Genomic DNA, 25,594 nt, shown 5'->3' on the forward strand with positions numbered 1-25,594 from the left:
TTTTGTTTATCCATTTCTGCTTGTTTTTGTTTATCCAATTCTGCTTGCCTTTGTCTATCAAGCTCATTTTGCTTCATTTTATCTAGCTCTGCTAACTTCTGCTTATTATCCAGTTCTGCTTGCTTCAGCTTATCTAACTCTGCTTTCCTTTGTTTATCAAGCTCTGGTGCTTTTTTTTGTTTATCCAGCTCTGCTTGTTTTAATTTATCCAGCTCTGCTTGTTTTAATTTATCCAGCTCTGCTTGTTTTATCTTATCCAGTTCTGCTTGTTTCAATTTATCTTGTTCCAACTGTTCGAGTTTATCTTGTTCCAACTTCTTGATTTTATCTTGTTCCAATTTTTTGAGTTTATCTAGTTCTTGCTGTTTTAGATAATCCTGTTCAGCTTGCTTTAGTTTATCTCCAAACGTTTGTTGTTTCATACTATCAAGTTCCGCTGCCTTTAATTTATCGGATTCTGCTTGCTTTTGTCTCTCCATTTCTGATAACTTTATTTTATCTTGTTCCGTTTGTTTTTGTTTATCTAATTCTTCCTTTTTCTTATCTAGTTCTCCTTGAGCTGCTTTTGATTCATCGGCGGAAATACGTTTGGCTCGTGCGCTGCTTTTTTGTCCTCTCTTTCCCTTAGTACCGCCATCTCTTTGCTCCTGCTCATCGTCTACATCACCGTCAACATCTTGGGCACCTTTACCTTTTTTGCCTTTACCACCCCTGCCGCTCTTGCCACCCTTTCCGCCCTTACCGCCTTTGCCACCTTTACCGCCTTTACCGCCTTTGCCGCCTTTACCATCTTTGCCGCTTTTACCATGTTTCCCGCCTTTTTTTGCACCTTCCTCATCATCTGTTGATGACGATTCCACACCTTCCAGTTCTTCAAGTGGACCTCCACCGCCTTCTTCTTCCTCTTCCATTATTTCTACCTCACTAGACGATGTCTTTAGTTCTAATTCAAATACAGCAGAGAATAAGTCCTCGTCCTCATAGTCACTAATCTCGCCCAACATCTTTTGACACATATCCTCGGATTCTTCAAAGCAAATAACTTCATTTAAGGACTTCACTTCTCCATCAGGACCTAGTTGGGGTTCTTCTTCTGGTGCAGGTGTACCGTCTTTTTTCTCTTTTAATTGTATGTTGCGGATCTTCAGAACATGTAAATAGAATGGGCTGGATCTATTCGAATCTAATAATATCGCATTGAAGACCGTCATAAATACATCGAAAGACCGAAACATTCTTACAGTTGCATGCTTTTCCATGTCTTCTACTTTGCTTGGCTGGTTAGGCATGCCCACTATTCGATGACGGAATGGATCGAACAGATATATGAAATCATTCTGTTTCCAAATGGCATACATTTGGAAATTAATTTGGAACAGCAATTTCGTGTCACCCATTTGGAAAGCCCTTTCGAGAGTTTGAGCCAAATCCGTAAATTTGTAACCAGGTACACAACGCCATATACCTTCGTATTTTCGGGGGATTAATTCTATATGTGCTCGAAACTGCCCAATGTTGAAATAAGATGGAAATTCATCAACATCTATAGGATCTGTGCTGGTACATTTAATCCAACAAGCTTGACAAAAGTTAACACCAAAGCATATAATTTTATCGACCATTTTTCTATTCCATGTAGCTGGATGGTCAATTTTCGATACTAACATAGCAGTTACACCCGCTGGCAAAGCACTACGATTGCGTAGTAATTCGCCGCGATTTAAGGATAAATGTAACTTTCCCTTCAGATAGGCATAATCATCACTAGCAATTTCATATTCATGTTGTCGAGGGCCATATTCCCTTTGTATTATATTACCAGAGGGCGTGACTAATTTTACGATTTTCATTTCACGCATAGTGCATGGATCATCCTTAGATAAGTCGCTTAAATTTAAAATTAAGTGCCTGACGTTATCTAAGGTTTTTAAGCATATTAACATCGCTACTCCCTTCTCCTTATCCGAATTGAAATCAGAGAGTCTACGACCGCCCACATCGAATATGAAGAATGCTCCTCTCGTATGCCAGATCATCACGTAAAATTGTCCAACTGATAGCAAACAATATTTATGCTTGCGAAAGAAAGCCTTCAGAGCAGATTTAATATTTTCTACAAGTGGCAAATCTGGATTATTACCATCACCTGCTTCACCTGGCGTATCGGTGGATGTTTTCACCAAACGAAATTTGCCCATCAATTCAACTTGAAAGTTACATCCGACCAGTTCAAATTCCCGTAATATACCCCGTTCATGTGAGGCATATATATCGGGGGAAGATATAGGTAGATTTTCTTCTCTTTCAGATGCAGAACATAAGAGAAGACCGTCTTTCATCACCTCATCGATAACTAATGAATTCCAGACAGTTTCCGGATTTACATGTAAGCGAGCAAACGCTTTCAAATACGTGGCATAACGAACCTCAGCAATGTCAGGTCCCTTACCGTCATTTTTGAAATTAACATTGGAACTGACGAGACCAATGGGTGAGCCAAGAGAATTATAATTTTCATTCTTTTCTTTTTTAGCTGTAAGAAAGGCCACAAACCATAAATTAAAACATCTCCGTTCAACCAATCGATAAAAAAGTCTTTCAAAGTCTTTCCTTTTTAATTCATTTACTCTATCAACTTATACTTACGTTTTGTTATACATGGTTTTTCTGGATATGGATCTGTGTCATGTTTACCAAATATTGAACAGAGTTTTGGACTACACTCCGGTTCTGGTTTATTCAATGGCTCTAATTTTTGTCTACAAAATTATATGCATATATATAAAACGATTACGATTTGAGTTGAATTTTAAACATAGATTAAAAATGAAAGAAAAAAAAATCTATCCTCAAATGCATTACCCTCCGCATAAGATTGTCCGTTGTGGTGGTGGTGGCGGACAACAGCATTGACATAACGGCCTTGGTATGTCAGGCGGCGGTACTGTCCTGAGACAATCGTTACAACCACATTGTTGAGCCGATTCCATGATTTTTTAAGATTACAATAAAAAATTTTAGTTTTCTATTTTTTTGTTTTTTAAATAAAACACGTACAAAAATAAATATTTAATACTTTTATTAAATATTTGCAATTTTTTTATCAATGAATATTTTGGTTAATCTTTATGAATAATAAAAAAAAAATAATTGGAAAATTTTTCTCGTTTTTGATAAATTTTTGAAGACATTTGACGACTTTGGAATGGCTTGTTTTTTTCAAATAGTTCAGTTCTTTTCAATTCGATTCGTATGAACCTGTCTTCTTCTTCATCTTTTATACACATTTCTCGAAACAATGACATATGCATGGAATTTTCGGTATTAAAAATTTCAAAATTTTATTAAATTTTTTTTTGCTCAATTTATTTGTTTATTTAGATATTTTTTCTTTTCTTTTCTTTTTCTTTTCATTTTTTTTTTTTTTTCTTGTTGTTTTCATCGGTGGATTCGTTTACAAATTCGCATATATTTCTGCAGTAGAAGCAAATGCCGGTATGTGTTTTTAACAGGCCATAACTTTATGAAACCATATTAATCTGCATAATATTAAAACCAAGATAATGTTTTCGACTAGAGGAGTTTGTAAGGAAATGAAGGGGGCCCAGCCGCCGCTATATCTATCTTTGTTAGTCTTTTCGCAAGACTTTATACGATGAAATAAAACGTCTCGAAAATGTTCATCATTATTTATGTAATTTCATATATTTATATGTGTGTATATATGTACGTATCTATACATACGTAAGTATATATTTTAATTCATATTAAACGTTTTTTCCAGAGCTTGTAGTTTTTTTTTATCTGCATTTTGTATACATATCTGAAGTTAGCGTATGTATGCATTAATTAAACTATAATATTATAATTTTCGCTTATACTTGTCTACATGTTTTATGTTTATTTTTTTTGTTTTTTATCGTTATACCCATCATCGGAGTTATTTTCAAACTTGCAAATTGAAAATTATTAGTATTGAGATTAATATACACTTTCAGTCCGTCGGAGCCGCGAAGCTATAAACACTATACTCAATTGGAAAAGAGTCCTCGGTGGTGGAAGTGGGGAGGGGGGAGGGCGGGCGAGAAAGAGAAACGAAGGAGAGGAAAGACTATTGTAGTCTGATGTACATTTTTATAAGTTCCCTCAATAGATTTCTAAAGATATAACTTAAAATGGGACTAAATATGCATCAGCATCCATATCCACAACCATGGTGAATTACAATTATCCCCAAGTAAAATAAATTTGAAAATATTTAGAAATATTAATTTCGATCGAACGCGAAAGATACGAACGTGTCGGCAGTGCATCGATCAGCAGAGTTTCTCATTCCTACTTTATATCACCTGTGATATAAGGGTGTATTAAGTTCGGACGAGTGAGAAGAGAGTATGTAATATTTATAAAAATTGACATAGACTCACGTACCAATCGATTGAGAGACAATTTGTGAATACATTTAAGTTTATCTATCCGCCTTTCCTTCTCATGTATACCTATATAATCTACAATTTCCGGCATATTTTAAAGAAGTCTCACATCTTTTGGCTCAAGGACGAATTTTCTTAAAAATGAGTTAGATCGGATTATTTTTTCGACAGAAAAATCAATAAAAATAAAAAAAAGGAATGCAGTTTCTTAAGTCCCTTTCATATAAATGCAACAAATCTCCACTTTTCGTATTTTGCAATGAAATTTGCTCTAGGAAATGTTGATCTGTCATATAAATTTATTTCATTAAATTTCGGTTTATTTCTTTAATTCTCTATTATATAAAAGTCACTATGAATATTAAGGATTTTTATGTCATATCGCGATAAGATGGGCGATTTTCAGTAATTTACAATAAAAATAAGGGGCTAAGTCTATAATTAATCGTCGGTCTTGCGAAGCTAATGTGTGCTAATTTGTTGTGTTAAAAGAATCGAAATTTCAGGGTAGAATTTTTCTTGTTCGAAGTAAGTCTCTAAGGTGTATTTGTTTATAATCTAAAGACGTATTACTCGTTAATTTAAATTATTTCATCTATTCGTAGTTATCGTTGTAATTGAATCTTTTTTATTCTATATATATATATATATATATATATATATATATATAAACAAAATAGAATACCTGTGTTTTCTTTCATGCTTCTTACTTTATATATATTCGTTTAACCAGCGAACAACTTCCGGTAAAGTTAAAACAGAGTAACAATCTCAAGCCAATCAAGAAAATATAGATTTTATGCATTCTCTAAAGGATGAAGCTATGAGGGGGCATGATAAAATGCTTAGTTTCATGTACGTGTAAATTTTTACACAAAATTGAGTAAACTCTGAATGTTAAATAATTTGCAAAACGGATTAATGATCGATGGCCGCGCGTTTTTCTTCTGTTGTCTTGCGGTAATCCACATTTACCCTTAAATTTTATTCAAAATAAATATATTCCCCAAATTTCTTACTTCATTTTTCTAATATTAATTGAAAAATAAATGCAAATTCGTCGTCTCTGTCCTTGCATGCATGCAAAAACAAAAAGATTGAGCCAAAAAAGATAAATGCTTAAAATAAACTCGGAATTTATAATAATTCGCAAAGTTGGTTATCACCATTGTCGCTTCGTAGCTCGATTCATGCTTTATTTTGGGTGTGAGATGCTGATCACGAAATTAAATTAACGAAAAACAGAATAAATAGATTTCTGACAGTTATTTATATTCTATATGAATATGTATTTACATCTTATGCATAAAGCACGCCTTTACAATTGAAGATGATTTGTGATAGGAACAAAAAAGACAAGATAAAGAGAAGAAAAGAGAAGCAATTCAAAAGGGAATGAAATTAAAAATACTTGCCGATGATGGATATAACGGATTCGCGTTTAAGCGCGAACGTTGCTTTCTTACCCCTCTGACTATATTACTGGTCTTATGCTATACGTGTATTATTTTTTTCTTTTGTTTTTTCTCGAATAAAGACTTAAAATATAATTATTTAATATAAATTTACGCTTAGACGCTAAAATATTTTATTTTTACGTTGTTTTTCATTTTTATTTTTTAATTTTTTTTTTTTTTCTTTTTTCTCTAATGTGAAAATTTGTATTTAATGCAGCATAATAATATGAATTATTTTGCATTAAGGCACTGAAGCAATAAGATAATTTTGTGCAAGAAATAATTTAGAATTATGTACTTAGTGGGAGCTATGATAATGGGTTTTGTTTAAGCGAAATACATGCTTAGCAACAAAAATTTGATTTTTTTACTTAAAAATCTATGAAACAAATTATATGAAATTAAAATACTAAAAAAAAAATTGAATTACTTTTAACCGAAATTATAACACACTAAATATATTTAAAGCTAGTTATACTATTCCAAACATTATTATTATTATTATTATTGTTGTTATGATTGTTAGACTTATTTTTTTCATTATTATTGTGCTACCGCAAAAATATGAGAAGATTTAATCATATCCGCCTGTTGACCACCATTGAGGTAGACGATTTCAATTTGCTATATATATATATAGCAATTCTTTTTTTACGCGGTCTTTTTTATCCGATTTTAAAATAACACGGTTCACTGATAAGAACGAACGCGCTTTTTTACACGAGTTGTTCAGTCTAGCGCCGAATCCTAACGACATTTTTTTCAAATTTTATAATTGCCTTACAGAAACTTATGCATGCGGCAACAAAATACAATCAGTAGTCGGTTGGTTTAGTGCCACGCATAGGTTAGCGACTTCGTCTACTACTGCTAAACCGTTAATAACGAGCGAAATTCTTGATTTGAATCATATCTACTGATGATAGCATTTTTAGTGCACTTCCTAAGAAATGTGCATGCTCGTCATTAGTAGCGATGCATAGTTTCGAAATTGGTTCCAAATTCCTAATTTCAATTTCAATTTTTATGTTGTACTTATGGAGTGAATTTAAATTGCATACTAATTAAAATTTTTTTGTTTTTTTATAATAAAAATAAATGTTTCTTGATTTACAAACATTTAATATGGATTTCATTATTATTTTTTTTGCATAGCTTTTTGGGAAAATATTTCGAGTTTTCCCATCATACACGATTTTTTAAACTATCGGACCTTATTCGCAAATTTATCATACGTTGTATGCATTTTTTTACACAATTTGTTTTTTGCACGGTATCTACCGTGTAAAAAAAAAGTTTTTGTATATATATATATATGTATATATTCTTAACTGAGAATGTTCTTCTTGGTCTGTGTATAAATCTAAGCATAGGCGATAGGCAGATATTGCTATCTGAAAGTAGGAAAAATATTTAGATGCAGATATGAGCGTCACTAACAAAGCAAAACATGTTCTTATATAAAAGCAAACACATTTCGCAGTATCATCAAATTAATGAAAGTAAAAACAGTTTTGATCGATAAACCGAAATACTGATTGTTATTAACATATTGAAACGGTTTAATTAAATGTACATGGGTGGCATATTTTAATAAAGCAATACACGTTTCGATTTTTTTCGCTCTTATCTCCAGTTGAACATTTTTCATGAAGGCTACGCATTTGATGTGTATTTTCAAATTGATAACACTTCTCACGTGCGGCGATCTTATAATTGTCGATGTTATGTTTTCTATTATTTTATCGCTAACCTCCCTAAGGATTTTCGCATTTAAATGATTTGGATTTATATTCAAGATTGTAAGGTTTCATATAAAAAATCATATAAAGAAATTAAAAGAATTTTCAAACTTTTTGATGCAACACAATGAAAATGTGAGCGACAATTTTATGCTAAGCGTTTCTACAATTAATATTTTATTTATCATATTATTTTTAATTCTATTATATCAGTTCTCTCGGTTTGAAAAATTGCCTTAAAAATATAATTAATAATTTGAGACCAGCTCTAACTAAAAATATCAGCAAAAAAAAAAAAAAAAAGGCGTACCAAGTAGGTATACAAAATTGTGAAATTTTGCATTAATTTAAAATCTAAACCATTCACATAACACGAGAAATAATTCGCATAACATTGCTATAGGGAGTTAAGTATTGTATAGAAATTATCGAAATTTCAAAGTATTTGAAATCTACTGAATTTGATAATTTGTTACCAATAAATTACTGACTAAATGTTTTTCTCTTATCGTGCGTAGATAACGCTTTATAGCCTAATCGTTCTCACTATGAAATATGAACCGTGAACAGATTTCATATTTTTCAATACCAATGTTTGCTATTTTGAGAAAGTCAGAAATGGACAGTTAACCGAATCGATTTGGAACCTAATGCTATTTGAGCTTATGTAAGTTTTATAAGTAGTAGTTGCTTGGAAGAAATTATTGCATTTATGCATGAGTGACGTAGAGGAAATAAACTCGAAATAATCTCTTCCCAAATGTTAAAATTATATACCATCTCTGTGATCTCCCATTGAGATAATAGACCCCGATGAAGAGAATACAACCAGATTCTTCAAATGGTCAGTCGAATTTCATTGATATTTTGATTTATGTAATAAGCCGGTTGTCTATAGCGTTATACACATTGTCGGAGTTTCTCTGCCATATAATTTTGCTTGTCCTTTTCTTAAGTTGCACATATTTCTTTGAATATGTTTTTGATAAAATTTTCCTCTGTCGAAATCAATAACAAATTCAGATTTTTTCTTCAAACGCAATCTAAAGAAAATATAACAAAAAGAAAAAACAAAAAAAAAAACCGTAAGCAGATGTACCTCCCAACCGATCTTCCCTTTATATGCAATACACATGAATAAGCGGGAAAACAATTACGAAAGAAAGACATTTGTTATAGTAGGTTCAACGTAACTGCTTCGGAAGGAATTTGGAAAATAGTGATTGAATCCTTTTTAGACAGCACAGCGAATCAACTGCTGCGGATATGCTGAATTGCAAAAGAACACGAACAAAGTATTAGAGGTGATCGATTGATCAATAGCCTCGTAAGGTAATCTCACTCTCGGCATTTTCTTTTTGTGTGAAAGACGTTAGAGCCAAGGGCCTAATTTCCAAATATATTTGTCCATTTGTTTTTAACCATTCCTTCATGAACTTTTGAGCTAAAACTTCAGCTTTCGCTTAACTATACGGCACTCTATATGAACGAAGGATATTTTTACAGTTGGTATATGGAGAACCAATATTATCTCCTTTACGAATCAAATCAAGCTTTAACTATAGAGATATCCTTAACAATGTTCTCTCTAAAAGAATGGAAAAACATTTGCAAATTCATCATATTCGCGTTCTGCTGTAAAAAAGATGTTTTCCATTTTAATCGGTATATATAGTGAGAACTTTAGTTCGTATATATAGCAAAAACTTTAGTTTGTGTTTAACGGATCATAGTCGCGCCCGGCGTAATTTGTTATAAATAGAAATAAAAATTGAATTTAAGAAGTAAAACATAACGTTTCCAAATAAAAAAACATGTTGCATATAAAATTTAGAACTGTTTTAATGTGAATTTTCGACTCGTGAAAATGTTTCGGGTTTCAAGGGTAAATTTAAAAAAAAATTTTTTTTAAATAAATATTTTGGACCTTCTAGAACATGTAGAAAAAAGGTATTATCTAACACGAATTTTTTCATGTCTCTCCAGTCGGGTTCTAGTTCCTCTAATCAATTAACAAATGTCTTTGCAAAGTATTTACATGTATTTAGCAGCTTATCCGAACAAAAATGTGTTAGCACAGCTTCATTAGGATGATTGTTGAGCAGATAAGAGACTGAGAATAATTCAAAAGCTTTTCGAAGTGTTTCCGTCATGAAATTAAACGTTTTTTTTTGTTGATTATAAATTCAGTTATTGAATTATCTTTTTTTCTGCCATTTTGTTTGTCATTCCTAAATTGTGTAATTCTGTCTTCCCCAGATTTATTAAAACGAGCACTTTCAAGGAAAAAATCTTTCCGAATTTAGAAAGATGAAGTGTATTTTAAAGTTTGGAAGGGTATTTTTATGGTCTTGTAACTGCAAACAAAAATAATAAAGAATTTGTTATATAGTAATAAAGACTATCTACAATACGTTTGAAAACTTTAAAACTTTTGTTCTCCAACCACGATTTTTCGAAACGGCTCATGAAAAAAGTCATCTAATTTTCATGCTCGTCATTCGAGTTTTTTGCAATGCCTTTTAATAAGTTGCATTCTCAACACACACGCATACACACACACACGCAAACACACACACACCCCTACGCGGAGACCTGAAGAAAGCCATTAGGCGCCGCAAGAGAAACTATTTCGAGGCTCTCGAACACTCTTCGCGCAAAGGCGGCCATATGTGGCGGTGGGTTTTCTTGGAAAGGAACAAGAGCCACTTCCGATTGTTACTACGGGAGACCTGCAAAAGAAAGAAAAAAAAAAGGCCTCTGGTTCGAATGGAATTCCTAATATAACCCTGAAGGTTGCTGTTAAGGTGAAACCGGAGATATTTTCTCAGCGCCTGCAACAATGTCTCAGAGAGAGAGTCTTCCCAGAAAAGTGGAAGATGCAGAAGTTGGTCCTGATCCCTAAAAGTAACAAGCCATCGGCTAAACTGTCGTCATAAAGGCCTATCTGTCTCCTGGATACGATGGGCAACCTGTTTGAGTCATCAATATACGAGCGTTTTCTGCTAGTAGCCGAAGAAAATGGTGCTCTACCCAATAACCAGTAGGATTAGGAGAGCGCGGTCAACAATAGATGCCATAAAACACCTAGTGAAGCAGACATCCGACGCCACAGCCGGGGACAGATGGCGCCAAGGAATACTGTGCCCTGATTACACTGGACGTTAAAACGCCTTTAACTCGGCGGATTGAGGAGCTATCTGTAAGGCGCTTATAAGAGCGCAGGTTCTAAGATATGTATTAGATGTCATAACGAGCTATCTGTCGAACCGTACATTGGTGTATGAAAGCGACAAGCATAGAATTGTGTAAAATATCAGCAGGCGTCCCACAAGGGTCAGTTCTTGGCCCTCTCTTGTGGAATATCATGTATGTCGACGTCCTGAAGTGGCAGCTGCGCGCCAGCACAATAAGTATTTGATTCGCCGACGATGTAGCGATAGTGGTGGTCGCAAAGCAAATTGCAGACATAGAAGTGAAAGTTACCTAGGCAATCATGCGCATCAAGGCGTGGCTAAAGAAGGTGGGCCTAGAGCTGGCTGAACGTAAAACAAGAGACGTGCAAGATAAGAATCGGGGATCACATAGTGCACTCAAATATCTGGGAGTCATAATTGACCACAGCCTCAACTTCAGGCATAATATTGAGTATGTGGCGAAGAAAGCGGCCGGCATATAGACGGAACTGGCAAGGATTATGCCAAATGTGGGTGGGCTTAAAACAGCTAAAAGAGCTAAGAGGAAGGTCGTAGCCATGGTGGTGACCTCAATCATTATGCATGCGAGCCCAGTATGAGCGGGTGCACTGACTGTAAAGACGGCACTCCGAAAATTGGCGGCGATATATCGCCTTAGCGCCCTGAGGCAGATTTGCTCATTCCGTACCGTGTCGGAAGAAGCAGTACTAGTTGGCACTTTGTCAGTCCACATTTTGGCCGACGAGATGAGCCGCGTTTACGAAGGGCATCGCGGCAACGAGCTCTCTTACGTACTTTTTAGTACGTATGTGCCATGGGCACTAGGGGCCACGCCGGTAGTTTGAGCCACTTCAAGTGAGCGGAAGTATAATGAGGCCGCCAGTAGGAGTGCAAACGCACTCTTATCTCGGACAAATGCTCCCCGAGAAGTCAAGCCACACACCAGCAGATGTGGAGAACGCGGCAGCCTTCGTAAAGCTGGGCGGCTATACAAAGGATTTGGTGGTGATGCTACAGGAGAATGATGGAAATAGCCGGCACGTAAACCAACAACTGTGCGACACAATAGACGGCATTAGAACGATGTGTGAAAAATGCCGTATTAAAAAGGACGCTGTAGGCACTATTCGCAGGGAAACTAGTGATGAGAGTTTCCAAACTTCGCCGCGCACATGCGCGTAAAAGGTGATGGAGCAAAGTGACGGTGGCTCGCAAACCTGCAGAATGCAAGCGAGGCGAAGCGAATACAGCCTGGGGCGCGTAAACGTAAGCAGCCCGGGGAAGTGGACACGCCGCCCACCAAACGCCATAACGTAGCCACCATACCGGGGCTGCCGAACAGCACGCGGCAGACGTATCTGACGGCCACCACCCATCGAGGGACGTGAAATGGGTGAAAGTCGGAGCCAACACGAAAAAGGAAAAACAGGCAGACCGGCCAAAAAGACCTCTTAGGGGAAGACCCGATGCTATTACCATATAGGCTAAAGACGGGCTTTCCTATGCGGATATGCTCCGTAAGGTGAAAGACGAACAGCAATTGGTGAGGCAGTGCAGAAAATAAGAAGAACGCAGAAAGGCGAGCTTCTGCTCCAACTAAACGAGAGCGGAGGGAAGGCAGAAGAGCTGATAGTGGCAGTGGGCTCCTTTTTAGGAGGGGAGGCAGAAGTCAGGTGTCTGCAACAACGCAAAATGGTTGAGTGCAAAGACATCGGCGAAGTCACCACCAGGGAGGACATAAGCAACGCACTTAAGACCCAATATGGCGTGACAACCGCAGAAGTGGTAAATTTGAGGAAAAAATGTAGCGGAACGCAGACGGCGCTGATAAGCCTACAGGAAGAAGCCACTAAACTATTGGTAGTCGGAAAACTGCGCATAGGCTGGTTAATCTCTAGGATTAGAGATCGCGTACCCGTGTTGAGATGCTTCCGATATCTAGAGTTTGGGCATATGGTGAAGCAACATGCGGGCCCATCTGACCGATCAAAGGCTTGTCGGGGGCGTGAAGAAGAACGCCATATTGCGAAAAGCTGCACCTAGGAGCTTTCTTGCACGTTCTTCAGGAAAACGCCGAATGTGGATGCAAAGCACGTGGCGGGAATGTCCGCTGCTCAAGTGGGCACTGGCCATTAGACCGCGGAAATGAGAATAATGGAGATTAATCTCAACTTCGGCGAAGCAGCTCATGACCTACTTCGGCAAAAGGTCTTTGAGAAAGAGGCGGAGCTGGTACTATTGAGCGAACCATATCGAAGGGCAGGGCAGGGTATCTGGGTAATTGATGCGTCCAAAAAAGCAGCAGTTTAGGCGCCTGCACCTACACCACTTTTGGACGTAGACTGCCAGCACAGGAGATTCGTTAGGGCGACATTTAAAAATTTATGCTGCTACAGTTGCTACGCTCCTCCAATCTGGACACAAGGCGAATTCCAGCGCATGCTAGACGAACTCGTAGAAGGCGCCCGAGAGAAACCGTCAGTAATAATTGCGGGGGAGCTCAATGCTTGGGCGTTTGTGTGGAGCAGTAGCGCCTGCAATGCGAGAGGACGCAGCTTGTTGGAGGCATTCGCCGTGCTGAAAGTATCTCTCCTGAATGATGGGCGGAGGGATACGTTTCGTAAGGCAGGAAGGGTGTCGAAAGTAGACCTCATTTTTGTTAGCGACGGCCTAGTGGCAAGATGCAAGTGGTCGTTGAGTAAAGAGTATACAAACAGCGATCATCAGGCCATCTTCCTCCAGATAGAAAACAGAGAAAGCGGATGAAATAGGTGGCCCAAAACTACCGGATCTAAGTGGAGAGACTCACTCTTCGACGGGATGTCTTTAACATCATCATGAACTCCTACGAAAGGAGTGATAACATGGCTGTCCAACTCCAGGAAAACGTGACGAAGCTGCTTGTAGAAGCATGCAAGGTGGCCATGCCTCGAAAAAGAAATACAGGCAGAAGAGGATCTCCGCGTTATTGGTGGACCGATGTGATAGCGCCCTTGGGGGCGAACTGCTTGAAAGCCAAACGATAGGTGCAGCGCTCGAGGGGAGGAGCCAACTTTAATGAACTGCTTACACTCTACAGAGACTTGCGCAGTGACAATCCTTGGGGAATGACATATAAAGTCGTTCTGAAAAAGGTCAAAGGACAGAGAACGCCGCAAATAACGTGTCCGTTCACGCTCCGGCGAATAGTAGCAACACTCTTTCCGCAGAGGCCGTCGTATGTGTTGGTAGACTTCCACGGCAAGACGAAGCAATACCAGCCATTACTGATGACGAGCTTTTGAGCGCTTGCAAAAGGATTGGGGACGAAAAAACTCCTGGCCCGGATGGAGTCCCAAACAAGGCTTTAAAGGCAGCGATACGAAGGAAGCCGGACGTCTTCATGACGATGCTGTAAAGGTGTCTGGAAGAAAGGATATTCCCAAATGAATGGAAGGTCCAAAAGTTGGTCCTCATTACGAAGGCTAATAAGCCACCGAACAAGCCATCGTCATACCAACCCATCTGGCTTTTAGATACAATGGGCAAGGTATTGGAAAGGATCGTATATGGACGCCTGCTAGTCGTGGTCGAAGAAAGAAGTGCTCTCTAGTATAACCAGGAGACCGCTGTCTACGATAGAAGCCATAAACCATGTTGCGGCGCTTGCCTCAAACGCTGCAGCCGGAGGGACGGTGATAAAAAGTATTGCGCCGTCGTTACGCTAGACGTGAAAAACGCCTTCGATTCGACAGGCTGGGGGATTATTCGTAAAGCTCTCATAAGAAAGCGGGCTCCAAGGTATATACTGGAGATAATAACAAGCTACTTTTCGAACCGCACGTTAGTATGTGATAGCGACAATGGAAAAGAGTCGCATAAAGTAACGGCGGGTGTCCCACAGGGATCAGTCCTTGGTCCCCTCTTGTGGAACATAACGTATAACGATGGTTTTGAGCGTAACCTTCCCGCCGGAGTAACGATTATCGGCTTTCCCAATGTTATAGCAATCGTAGTGGTTGCAAAATGCGGTTGCAAATACAAAATGTGAAAGGCCACACGGTGAGGTAAATTACTACCTCACCCAGTTCTTGACTGGCCATGGCTGTTTCCGAAAGTACCTGTTCAGGTTCGCGCACGGCAACTCACCAAATTGCCCAGCATGGTGGGAAACGAACGAAGATGCAGAGCATAGCATCTTTCGTTGCAGAAGGTTCGAAAATGGCAGACCCCAAATAGAGCCAAGTGAAATATTGGAGGGATTAACTGCCAGCAAAGAGGTCTGAAGCACCGTAGGTAACTTTGTAAACAGAGTGCTTAAAGAACTACGGCATCTTGAAAAACAGCAGGTGGAGAGCAGAGGGTGTGGAAGCCAATAGTGTATTTCACCGTGGTCCCACAACTGGAAGTGTGCTAAGGACAAGCAGTCTCCACGAAGTAATACCTAACGGTGGTCCCGCGGGGAAGAGTGGTAGAAAAAGCGTGTGGGGGAGTAGTTTCCTAGCACGTAGGCGCCATGGATGGCGAATCGTGCATGCTGCTACTAAGAACAAGCAGTATCTTTTGAAGATTTTCTACTTTCAGCCCGCAGAGCTAAAAAAACACACACACACACACAAATACATACATAAATCCACACATCCAAACAGACAAGTGTATGGGGGATTTTCTATAATAATAGTAGACTATTTCTTTTTTTCTGTCGAAGATCGAACTTCTTCACTCAAATGCTCGTCAATTAAAAAGCAAACTTATCGTTTATGAAAATTCCTACGTACGTCTCTAGATTTAAGCATGTAGATTATATTTAATATCAAATCTGTATTAGAAATGTAGTGGGCTGATAACTGGATAGAGCTGCTGTGGGGCTGCCAATAATTTTCAAAAAGCATATTTTGCTAATACTTAAATATGCTCTACTAACACTGGTTTCATCCCAAAAAATTGCAAAAAAAATGTTTTTTTTTCAAGCCATTGCAGCGGTATTATCCCTCAAGGGGATTAACATTGACAATAATTTTAGATTTAAGCTAAAATGATTGTTGATTACTGTTGCCATACAATAACTGAGGCTTATTCTTACTAATGAAAGCGTCGTTTTCCTTTTTTTTTGCTTTACACTTCCTTCAGTTGTCGTTTAAAATATTTTGGAACGCAATGAAGAAATAAGAAAGCAAATTTCTTTAAGCTGGATAGGGGCTTAAAATTTCTTCTAAACGCTTAATAACGATGCGAAATTTTTGTAATGAGCTTGTACAGCCAGACTTACATCAGTTTCAAGCGTATGCATTCATTTGTTAACTTTAAGTACACGTTAAGCTTATTGTTTAGACCAGAGAGAGCTCTTAATACGAGTAAAATATTTATATATATCTTACACCTTCATCATAATGCAATACTATAAGAATAATTTGTTTCCTTCTTCTAATTTTTTCAGAATATTTTTCAGCATTTTTTTAAAACACATACCTATATATAATTACACACACACACACACACACACATACAGAAACACACACACAAACACACAAATATGTATAATAAAAGTACATACATACTTAAAGAAGGGACAATAGTGTAATGTAAGCATATAATTAAGACAATATTATAACGTACATATATTCTAGATAATATTATAATATTATTACAACTAATTATAATTATGAACTAAATCATTATGAATTTGTTTTGTGAGTACAATGGATACAAACGTCGATACACATATGTATTCATCATAATATCAGAAATTTGCTTAATTAAATATGCGCTTGCATTATTTATTTATATAAATTGTATGTTATGCGTTAATACAAAAAAAAAAAAAAAAAAATGCATAGAGAAAAAGGTGACATAGGTAAAGGTAAGTAAATACCGCTTCTCTTACTCCCCCTTTTTATCTTTAATGTGTATTTAAACCATATTAACAGTGCCGTCTTTATCAAAGGTCGGTATAGAGATAACATCATTTTGGTTAATGGTTGTCGTTTGTTTAATTTGCATACTACTGTATGGCGTTAAATGCTTCTTACTATTGTTAAAGGAAGATGGATTTCCATGTTTTACTAATTGAGACAATGGATTACGCGATTTATGTTGTTGCGCTTGTTGCTGTGCTCTATTTTGAACTGAGGAAATTGTCGGCATTTCATCTGACTCATCTTCTTCGGATTCAGTTTCACTCGCCTCAGACTCGGAATCGCCTGCTTCTGCGCTAATATTTTTCATAGTATTTTCCGGTATTATCTGCGACGTACAAGAGTCATTAGAACTAACTTCTGCAGCAGCAGCTTTCATTTTTTGTAATGCTTCTGGTACATCAGGGTTACTTTCGAGCGTTGAATGTTGACTGGACGGTGAATGGCTGTACTCAGATGTGTTTTCCTCATCTGATATAATGGCTGAATTACGTTTATGTATGGCAATCTTTTGAGCGTTTGGAGGTTTATAACATCGTCTGGCACGCATACCCCGGCCGATTGGCAAGCGTCCAATACTGTAATAATTTAAAAAAATATATAATAAAATTGAAAAGAAAATGTCTACATAATCACGGGATGAAGCTTTAGTTGGTGCTAAATTATGAACTTTTTCAAAATGTTTCATATAGTAGCCGATAACGAAGAAAAATATTGTAAGATACGATGCTAAAATATGCAAATCCTGCAATATTTGAATCGGTTTGTTTGAAGCATATAGAAATATAGGAAATAAGAAAAAATCATATTCCGCTTAGGCCGATTATTTTAATATCTGACCTTACGTTACATATATTTCATTGCAAGGTACAGCGAAAACTCATTCATTCGTTCCTTATATTTGGTACATGGTATCGTACATTTTGTATATCGTATATACTTTAAGTCACCTTTTTTTACAACTCAGTCGCACGCCCGTAGAGAGAGCTAATTGGTAAAATTAAAACTACCATCTATATTTTGCGACTCATCTATATAAATACATAGGGATTTCGGACTATTATGAACGCATTCCTAATAGTTACACGGGGACTTTAAGAAAGGAAAATTTCAGATCCAACTCGAAGGTCAAAAGTGAAAATTGTACAATATTCAAGCCTTACAAAAAGGGGAAAATTATCATTTTGTTGACAATTGTAGACTGGCAGTAGTGACATAAGAAAGCTATATGAAGTTTAATATAACGAATGAAAAAAAAAAACGATTTTGACCCATGAAAGGGTAATATTTTTAATATTTAAATGTCATTCTTTCTATTAGTTCAATTATTTAAAATGAAAGATACCTTCGCCTTTTCAATGAATAATTGTAGTCGGTATCTTCACCTTCTTCGTCCGACCAACTATCCTCACAAAGGTCTTCTTTAGAGTCTCCATTTGCATTGGAAACAGTTACTACATCACTGTTGGTTTGCTGTCGGCCAGAGTTTCTATGGAAGCCAGCACATAGCGACAAATGTGGTGACAGCATTTCCACGCTATGCCCTTTGATGCAATCATCATTTTGTATAATTTGCGAATTACCATTTTCCAATAATGTCGCAGGCGACTGTACATTGGAATTTCCTCTAGTAGTAATCTGATGATTATTTATTACTGTAATTGCATTCGTAGTGGTGTTAATACCGGTGGCTGGTGATAATGTTTGCATCGATAAACGATTTTCATTGATGAGTTCGATTACCTTGCGGCCGAGATTTTCTAGATTTTCATCGTCACTACAACAATCGTCGAGACGTTCATTACTGTTCATAAAATCGTCCAATAATTGATCCGGACTAGAGCAGGCAGGCAATGAGTTGCCATTTGGACTTGTGGGTGTTATTGTTGGCGAGGACGAGTTGTAAAGTTGCTGCTGTTGTTGTTGTTGTTGTTGTATTAGTTTGTCGACCTGTTGAACTGGAGCTGTACGTGGTTCATTTATTTGCCGGCAAGATTTTTGGTTAAGGGACTGTGGATCAAAAATTTCGGGGCAGTGTGCAAGAGGCATAGGGTTATTATGAGGTGAAAAGCAAACGCTTGGACTGAAATCTGTTTCACTGACATCCATCGCATCCGTTTGAGTTTCTGTGTCAACCAGTTGAACTTTACGGTTTTCTGGTTCACTTTGATAGCGACGATCGCGACAAGGACTGTATTTAGGGGCGGGCGCGAAACCACCCGAGCCGATTCTTCGATGGCGCGTAGACTTCTTATTCTTTTGCGGAATCACACAGTATGATTTTGGTTGGAGAGAGCAACTATCCAGTTGAGCATAGAGGTCGCATCTAACAGGACTCTAAGAGAAGAGAGAAGTGAAATGATAAGCAAACATAGCAACTGTATATATTTGTGCAGACTTACATCTGGAGTAGTTTCAGGATCAGGTGTTGATGATTGTTGTTGTTGCTGCTGATGCAACTGCTGCGATTGCTGCCCTAAATTATTGGAGACCATCATCATGGAATTAATAATAGGTTTTCGGCGGCAATTTTGAAATTTGCGGAACGTAAACCGTCGTGGTTGCTTGTAACCGGGGATCTTTTTTTCTCTCCTGATAGGAACAATTAGAAAATAGTTTAGGCTCTTCATAATCTTTCTTTTTTGATTTTCATATCACATATAAACTTACTCCGCTATTTCTTTTTCTTTTTCTTGTATCTGCGACATACATTCACTCAATTCCAAATATAAACGGTTCGTTTTCTCCAATTTGCTCTCATAGACCATACGTATGTCGTGAGCATGACGCCATTCGGCTCTACGCCGTCTTATCAGGTCTTGTTCAAATTTATGAATACTGGTGCGATTCTGTGTCATATCTTTCATGTGAGATCTCACTTCTTCTTTCCAGGAAAGTTGCGATTCAAAATATTTTTTCTCAGATTTGCGCAAAAGTATGGGTCCATCGATTTCCAAGTGTGACAAAATGTGACGAAACGACGGACGGCAACGTGGCTTAACGTGCCAGCAAAGGTTAATTAAAAGTTTAAAACCTTCAGGACAAGTAGAAGGTATAGGAAGCTTTAATGCATTATTGCCGACACCCCAGATAATAGCTGATGAATCAACATCTTTATACGGTATCTCGCACGTTAGCATCTCCCAAAGCACCACGCCATACGACCAAATGTCTACTTTTTCTGAGCAAGGCTCATTGCGTATGACCTCAGGAGCCATCCAGGCCACCGTGCCAGCGAAACTCATTTTTGTACTGATCTCGTTCCACTCACGACTGGTGCCGAAATCACTGATTTTGACCGTTTCGTTTGTACTTATTAGTATGCTGCAAATATATTCCGTAGGAATAGGTCATTAAATTCATTTAAATATTTTTAACAAACTTACTTAGGACTTTTCAGATCCCGATGAATAATTTTATGTGAATGCAAATATTGCATACCCAAAGCGATTTGTTTCGACCAAGAAACTAGGCGGGACGGTTTCATTACTTTTTCGGTCTTTAAAATATTCTGCAATGGTCCAAAAGGGCAGAACTCCATTATAATGCAAAACACCGGGGATTGCGTACAAACACCTCTGCATAAAATTTATTAACATAAACAAATTCGTCTTTTTTTATAAATCACTGCGACCCATCCTTTACTCACTTAAATTTGATGATATTCTCGTGATCTAATTTTCTTAAATGTTTAATATCCGTTTCTTTGACATCTTTCACCTTTTTAACGGCTACTGTTTCATTTTTCAAACGACCACTAAAGACGGCTCCTTGTGCTCCGCTACCCAGCCAATGTAAATCAGTTATGGCCTCGAACGGTATCTCCCAATCTTCGGTTTTTTGATTTTTAATCTCTATCACGCCGGCCTTACCAATAAAGGATAGCACCGGTTTCATACAGCCCAATAAGCCATACATCCAACCTATAGGTTTCTCTGAATGAGCGAATGATCCTCCGGTGGGAGGCCACCGGTGTTGGCAGGAATTCTCCGCACTACTATCACTCATTTGTAATTCATGTTGATGATGATGATTGTGATGATGAGATATAATATCCGCTTTATATGGCAGTTTCGGGGGCGCTAACCCTAAATTATTAAGCTCATCCTGAATGCAAGCCACACTACAAAAAAATAAGATAAGAGAGAACGAAAATGTAGTTAATACCGCTCAGCAATCGATTGATTGACTGCATATGGAAACCAAAACAAAGCTGACTAAAGTGTTTGCTACAATTTGCGGTTCGCAGATACGAAAAATTTAGTTTTCATAATTCCATATAAAAATCGTTCTATTTTTTTTCAATTGTGTATCAGTCCGTGTATTAATCAGAATTCATATCATTTATAGTTTCATTAAGCATTGATGAAAAATTGGGTAAAATTTTATATATGACGATTAGATTAACCAGTTAGATTACCTTATAAGAAAAAGTGTTAGGGAAGTCATTTGCACTTGTTTCTAATATTGGAAATATCCTATATTAAGTGAAGATTCCGGCAGAGAAATCTTTTTCCTCTCCAATTATAGTATTATGGAATTTTGTGGGCTAGAGAAGTTATAGGTGGGTTGGAGAGTATGATAGGCATCTTTTGTGTCGATATTTTCTCCTCATGGGGAGATCTATAGCAGGATTGATCTTATCATCTAAATTCAGATACCTCACGTGTTTGGATGACCGTGGTGCATTGTGTACGGGCTTGGCATATGATAACAATTTTTTCGAAAACTTTCGTGCTAATTATAGCTGTACCTCAGCTCGCGAGAGTATTATAAAACCTCTGATTATTGGCCTGGTATTTAGCTAGGGGAAAAACATCCCTAATCCAGTAGAATAGCAAATCTCTGGTGAGCAGTGAGTGGCGAAATATTTATTTCATGTGCCATCGGTCACCATTAGCATTGGTTCACAGATTAGTATCTGTATATATCAAACACTAGGAGCGTTTAACTGAAAAATGCATTGAAAAACCACTCTTCATGGGATATATACGATGTATGAATTATGCTCATGTTTTCAATATTTTTTGCTGTAATCAAGATGACGTAGGCTGAAAATAATTCCAATATTCGGCAATAAATTCTTTCGATCTACTTTGCATTTAATATTTAATCAATGCACGCGTGAAAAACTAAATTCTTAATTAATTAAAAAATATTTTGTAACAGTATTCGAAAGTGCGATGTTGTGTGCTTCTGTTACCCACTCTTCGTTCAGGCACGTAGTGTCCCAAGAGCGTGATGGTTTTGCATTGTCCTTTATTTAACGTTTGATTCAATCTTTCATTCTATCAATATTTGCTCGTGGGGACATGAATCATACACAACTTTTTGCTTAAGAGAAAGGACTGCAAGTTAACATCCTTCCCAAGTAAAGTAAGTCTTTTTGGACTTGACTCGGATATAAATAATGATGAAAGGGAAAGTTGAGATTTTTTGCAATCATTCTTATAAATGATGCGCTCAACTGTGCTTTGTTTATTGAAATCATTCTTATAAATGATGCGCTCAACTGTGCTTTGTTTATTGAAATTATTTAAAAACATTGATTAACCTTAATGTTATTGTAAAAGGCATCGTACCTGACACCTATAGAGTAACAATATTTCATTTTTAGCTTTACGCTATCAGTTAATTTGATTCGTACCAAACGTGTTGTGGTACACGTCTTAAGCAAAAAAAAAATAAATAAATAAATAAATAAATAAAAAATAACACTATTAAAATTTATATACAAATATATTTATAAAAATTGGTATTTTTCGTATGTGGATTAGCGAATGAGTAAAGCATTTACACGCCGTGTAATAATCTTGCAAAAAACAGATGATCGATCTATTTTGCCTTACTACTGGAAGAAATCCAATTAATTCTTATGGTTTTATACAACCGAACGAATGAAGCAATAGACGAAATACAATGAAAGCTTAATAATATCTTAGATGGCACAGGAAGAAGACAAATAAGCCGCAATACATAAAACAAGTGTGTTTTAAATAAGTAAAACAGTGGGTAATAAGAAAAGTTGTAGAGGTTAATATAAAAGCTGCTAAGCAGACACTAGGACTTTATTTGTGTTATATCAACGTACACGAATTATTACAATTATAGCATTAAGACATCTGTATAAATTTTCCAGAAAATTAATCTTGTTTTTATTGGCTTACTAGATTGTTTTTAAATTTCTAGTAAGAGGGTAAAAAAGTTTAAGATATGGAAGGAATTATCTTCCTTGAAATATCAAAAAATTCGCCAAGCAATCTGAAAAAAGACTACCTGCGTCAAATAGCTTGTTCCTAAGAAGATACAGCATAACGTTTTAATTGTCAATTTGCCAATTCTATGCGACATTAATAGATGTCTTCAGAAATTTTTCATGTCCATTTAAAAGCATTTTCAAGTAAAAGTGTTCCAGCACGCTATGGATTGTGAAAGGTTTGCATATAGTCATTAATTACCAATGAAAAAATCTTGTCTTGATGCCGATGTTAAGCGCATCAACTGCACCGAGTTATCTCTTGACCAATGTAGCAAGTGGGATGTGTTCTAGCATAAAATCTTCAAGTGACAAGAATGGGAAACAATATTTGCGCACGAAAGGGCAGTTTTATGCTCCTGGGATAGTAAATTTATGATATATATTTTCAAACAACGATTCTAACGAATTTTAAGAATTTGACACATTTTTCGTTTTTATCTTGGACGCTAGCCAAGCAGGATGCAATCGAAATGTAGAAAACGTACGGCTGTGCCAGTGCTCGCTCGTACAATAACTGCCACTGCCGTAGCATTATAAACGTAGTCGTGGCTTGCTACGCTTGTAATGTAAATTTGCGTGGCTTGACAAGGAAAAATTCATTGATGCGGGTATGTGCGTATGCATGCATTTCAAATCTATGCCAGACGTCAAGCTATCTTAAAGGTTATAATAGCTTTCTATAAAAAAATATGTTGACGAAGCTTCCAAGAAAACAATTAAGGACCTTTTTTTTGCTAAAACTCTTTTGGTCGATGATCCATGTCGTTGTGAGCCTACAAATTTCGGTGGCATGTTACCAAAACTCTTATCGTTGAAGATAACATTAAAATATGTCTGATAAATGTGTCTGATATGTTTTTAATAAGAAAAGGAAAAATAAAAACCAACGGCATTGATTCTTCAACAATGAATTTCAAAATAAAATAACTAAGTGATATATATACCTACCTAGTTTGTTTTCTATAAATTACCTTAGATATTTTTTTTATCAATAAATGACTTGCTTTAGTTCACTAAGAGCGCAGAAATTCATATTTTTAAAATTCTCTTTGTGCTCGAATAGTTAAACATGTAGATTAAATGAATTTTTTAAACTGAAATTCGCACCATTGACATTCAGGTAATGTGATGACTCTCAAAAAAAAGAGAGAAAAGAAAAAGAAGAACTATGGAAAGGTGGTAGCCGCAGTCTGATGGGTGTGTGTCCGACCGATATGCGTTTTATGCCTCTACCGATTAAGCACTCACTTAGCTAGGGGCTATCGTAGTTGCGATTTGAATTCGTGAACGCGGACAGACATATGGCACACACTGACATGTTTGCAACGAAGGGGAAAAACATTTCCATTTCTAATGTTGCGCGACAACAATCTGTCAAAAATAATATATTCACGTACTGAATGCGGGCGAATTTCGGATAGAAAGGGATCATTGATTCAACTCCTCTTATATAGGATGATCGTACTTGCAAAAAAAGTAAAAAGCTTGTATATGACAATAAAGTTAAATTTCTCGTAATATATCAGAAAATATAATATGTATGTGAAAATTTACCGCGAGAAATTCAATCAGAAAATCAATCAAGTCTTATGATTTATATCTAATTTTAATGAAATTGATAAATATATATATTTGCAGTAGCATTATAACCTTATTAACCTTGAAAAAGTTACAATAAAATTAGGTGAAATTGACCGATAATAGCGACCCTTCCAAAAAGACGTAATTCTTTGTATCGATCAATAAGTCCTGGGACCAATTAAAAGGAATTTTTTTTTAAATTCTTAAAAATCCTGAATGCTCCATACTGCATGATCATGACCTCATCATTTGATCCAAATCTTTTTCTCGAAAGCGTCACGCAAATGATTGAAATAACATGGAATTTCAACAGATCTCACCAATCGATTCAAATCTTTATCTCGAAAACGTCCTTTCCAAATTTGCAAGCACCTAAGTAATCTAAATGAGATAAAATTTCGGCAGGCTTCCTTTGGGCGATCGCAATCTTAAAAATAATATGCGTTTGTCGTTAGACAAATGTAATGTATGTGTTAGTCCTTGAACATTTTGACCTATGTATTGCTTAATGGTATGGTTTAGTCAATAATAAAGATTTAATATGTACGGTGTTATCTTTAGGCTCTACAAGCCTATTCTATCGATATTCTTATACATGGTTACCAAGAAAAGTAAGATTTGTATGCGGTAAGAAGATTTAATTTCTAGTACTTTATGTCCCATATAAAGTTTCTCATAAGGTTCATACGGTTCTCTCTCACGTATAACAAAAGAAAAATTATTGTTGGAAATTTTAGCGGAATACGAATCTTACTTACGAAAAAAACTTTGTTAGTTTGTACGCTTTTGTCCTACAATCTATTAAACTAAGCTATTGAAATTGTAGTGAGTTGAAAAGACGTGCAAAGTCGTTCCATGTTCTGTCGAAGTTTGCATTCGTTCCCTACTACTCTCTAGACTTTCAATGAGCAAGATTAGCGTAGTTACTTATTTTAATCCTCTCATTTATCTATATTCGTTTCTTTGTCTTCACCGCGTTATTCTATTTATAAGTTTTTAGCTAATTTATTATATTATTTTATGAAGTTTTC

At 36.6% G+C, this 25,594-nt stretch overlaps 3 protein-coding genes across 5 annotated transcripts in view; 1 reads left to right on the plus strand and 2 right to left on the minus strand.

Annotated features, from left to right (window-relative positions):
• The window catches only part of LOC119631879 (histone chaperone asf1), a 7,466-nt gene extending 5,444 nt beyond the window's left edge, over positions 1 to 2,022 (plus strand). Inside the window, exon 3 of one of the 2 annotated variants that reach the window (XM_038024428.1) lies at positions 1,979 to 2,022. The gene's annotated coding sequence lies outside the window, so the exon portion shown is untranslated. Of the gene's footprint in view, positions 1 to 1,861; positions 1,913 to 1,978 lie in introns of those variants that run through there. The other variant, XM_038024427.1, reaches the window with a different exon arrangement.
• The window catches only part of LOC119632331, a 4,053-nt gene extending 1,063 nt beyond the window's left edge, over positions 1 to 2,990 (minus strand). The window contains exons 1-3 of the mRNA XM_038025182.1: positions 2,863 to 2,990; positions 2,647 to 2,762; positions 21 to 2,533 (exon numbers count right to left, since the gene is read on the minus strand). Coding sequence (XP_037881110.1) covers positions 21 to 2,533; positions 2,647 to 2,762; positions 2,863 to 2,990 — 2,757 coding nt within the window. The remainder of the gene's footprint in view (positions 1 to 20; positions 2,534 to 2,646; positions 2,763 to 2,862) is intronic.
• A 13,688-nt stretch (positions 2,991 to 16,678) lies between these two features.
• Positions 16,679 to 25,594, minus strand: part of LOC119632533 — a 30,968-nt gene continuing 22,052 nt past the window's right edge. For both annotated transcript variants that reach the window (XM_038025469.1, XM_038025470.1), the window contains exons 3-8: positions 20,373 to 20,846; positions 20,110 to 20,301; positions 19,394 to 20,047; positions 19,126 to 19,315; positions 18,069 to 19,060; positions 16,679 to 17,301 (exon numbers count right to left, since the gene is read on the minus strand). In XM_038025469.1, the coding sequence (XP_037881397.1) occupies positions 16,719 to 17,301; positions 18,069 to 19,060; positions 19,126 to 19,315; positions 19,394 to 20,047; positions 20,110 to 20,301; positions 20,373 to 20,846 (3,085 nt within the window). In that variant the 3' untranslated portion in view covers positions 16,679 to 16,718. The remainder of the gene's footprint in view (positions 17,302 to 18,068; positions 19,061 to 19,125; positions 19,316 to 19,393; positions 20,048 to 20,109; positions 20,302 to 20,372; positions 20,847 to 25,594) is intronic.

The sequence above is a fragment of the Glossina fuscipes genome, unplaced genomic scaffold (assembly GCF_014805625.2).
Source record: "Glossina fuscipes isolate IAEA_lab_2018 unplaced genomic scaffold, Yale_Gfus_2 1, whole genome shotgun sequence".
NCBI lineage: Eukaryota > Metazoa > Arthropoda > Insecta > Diptera > Glossinidae > Glossina > Glossina fuscipes.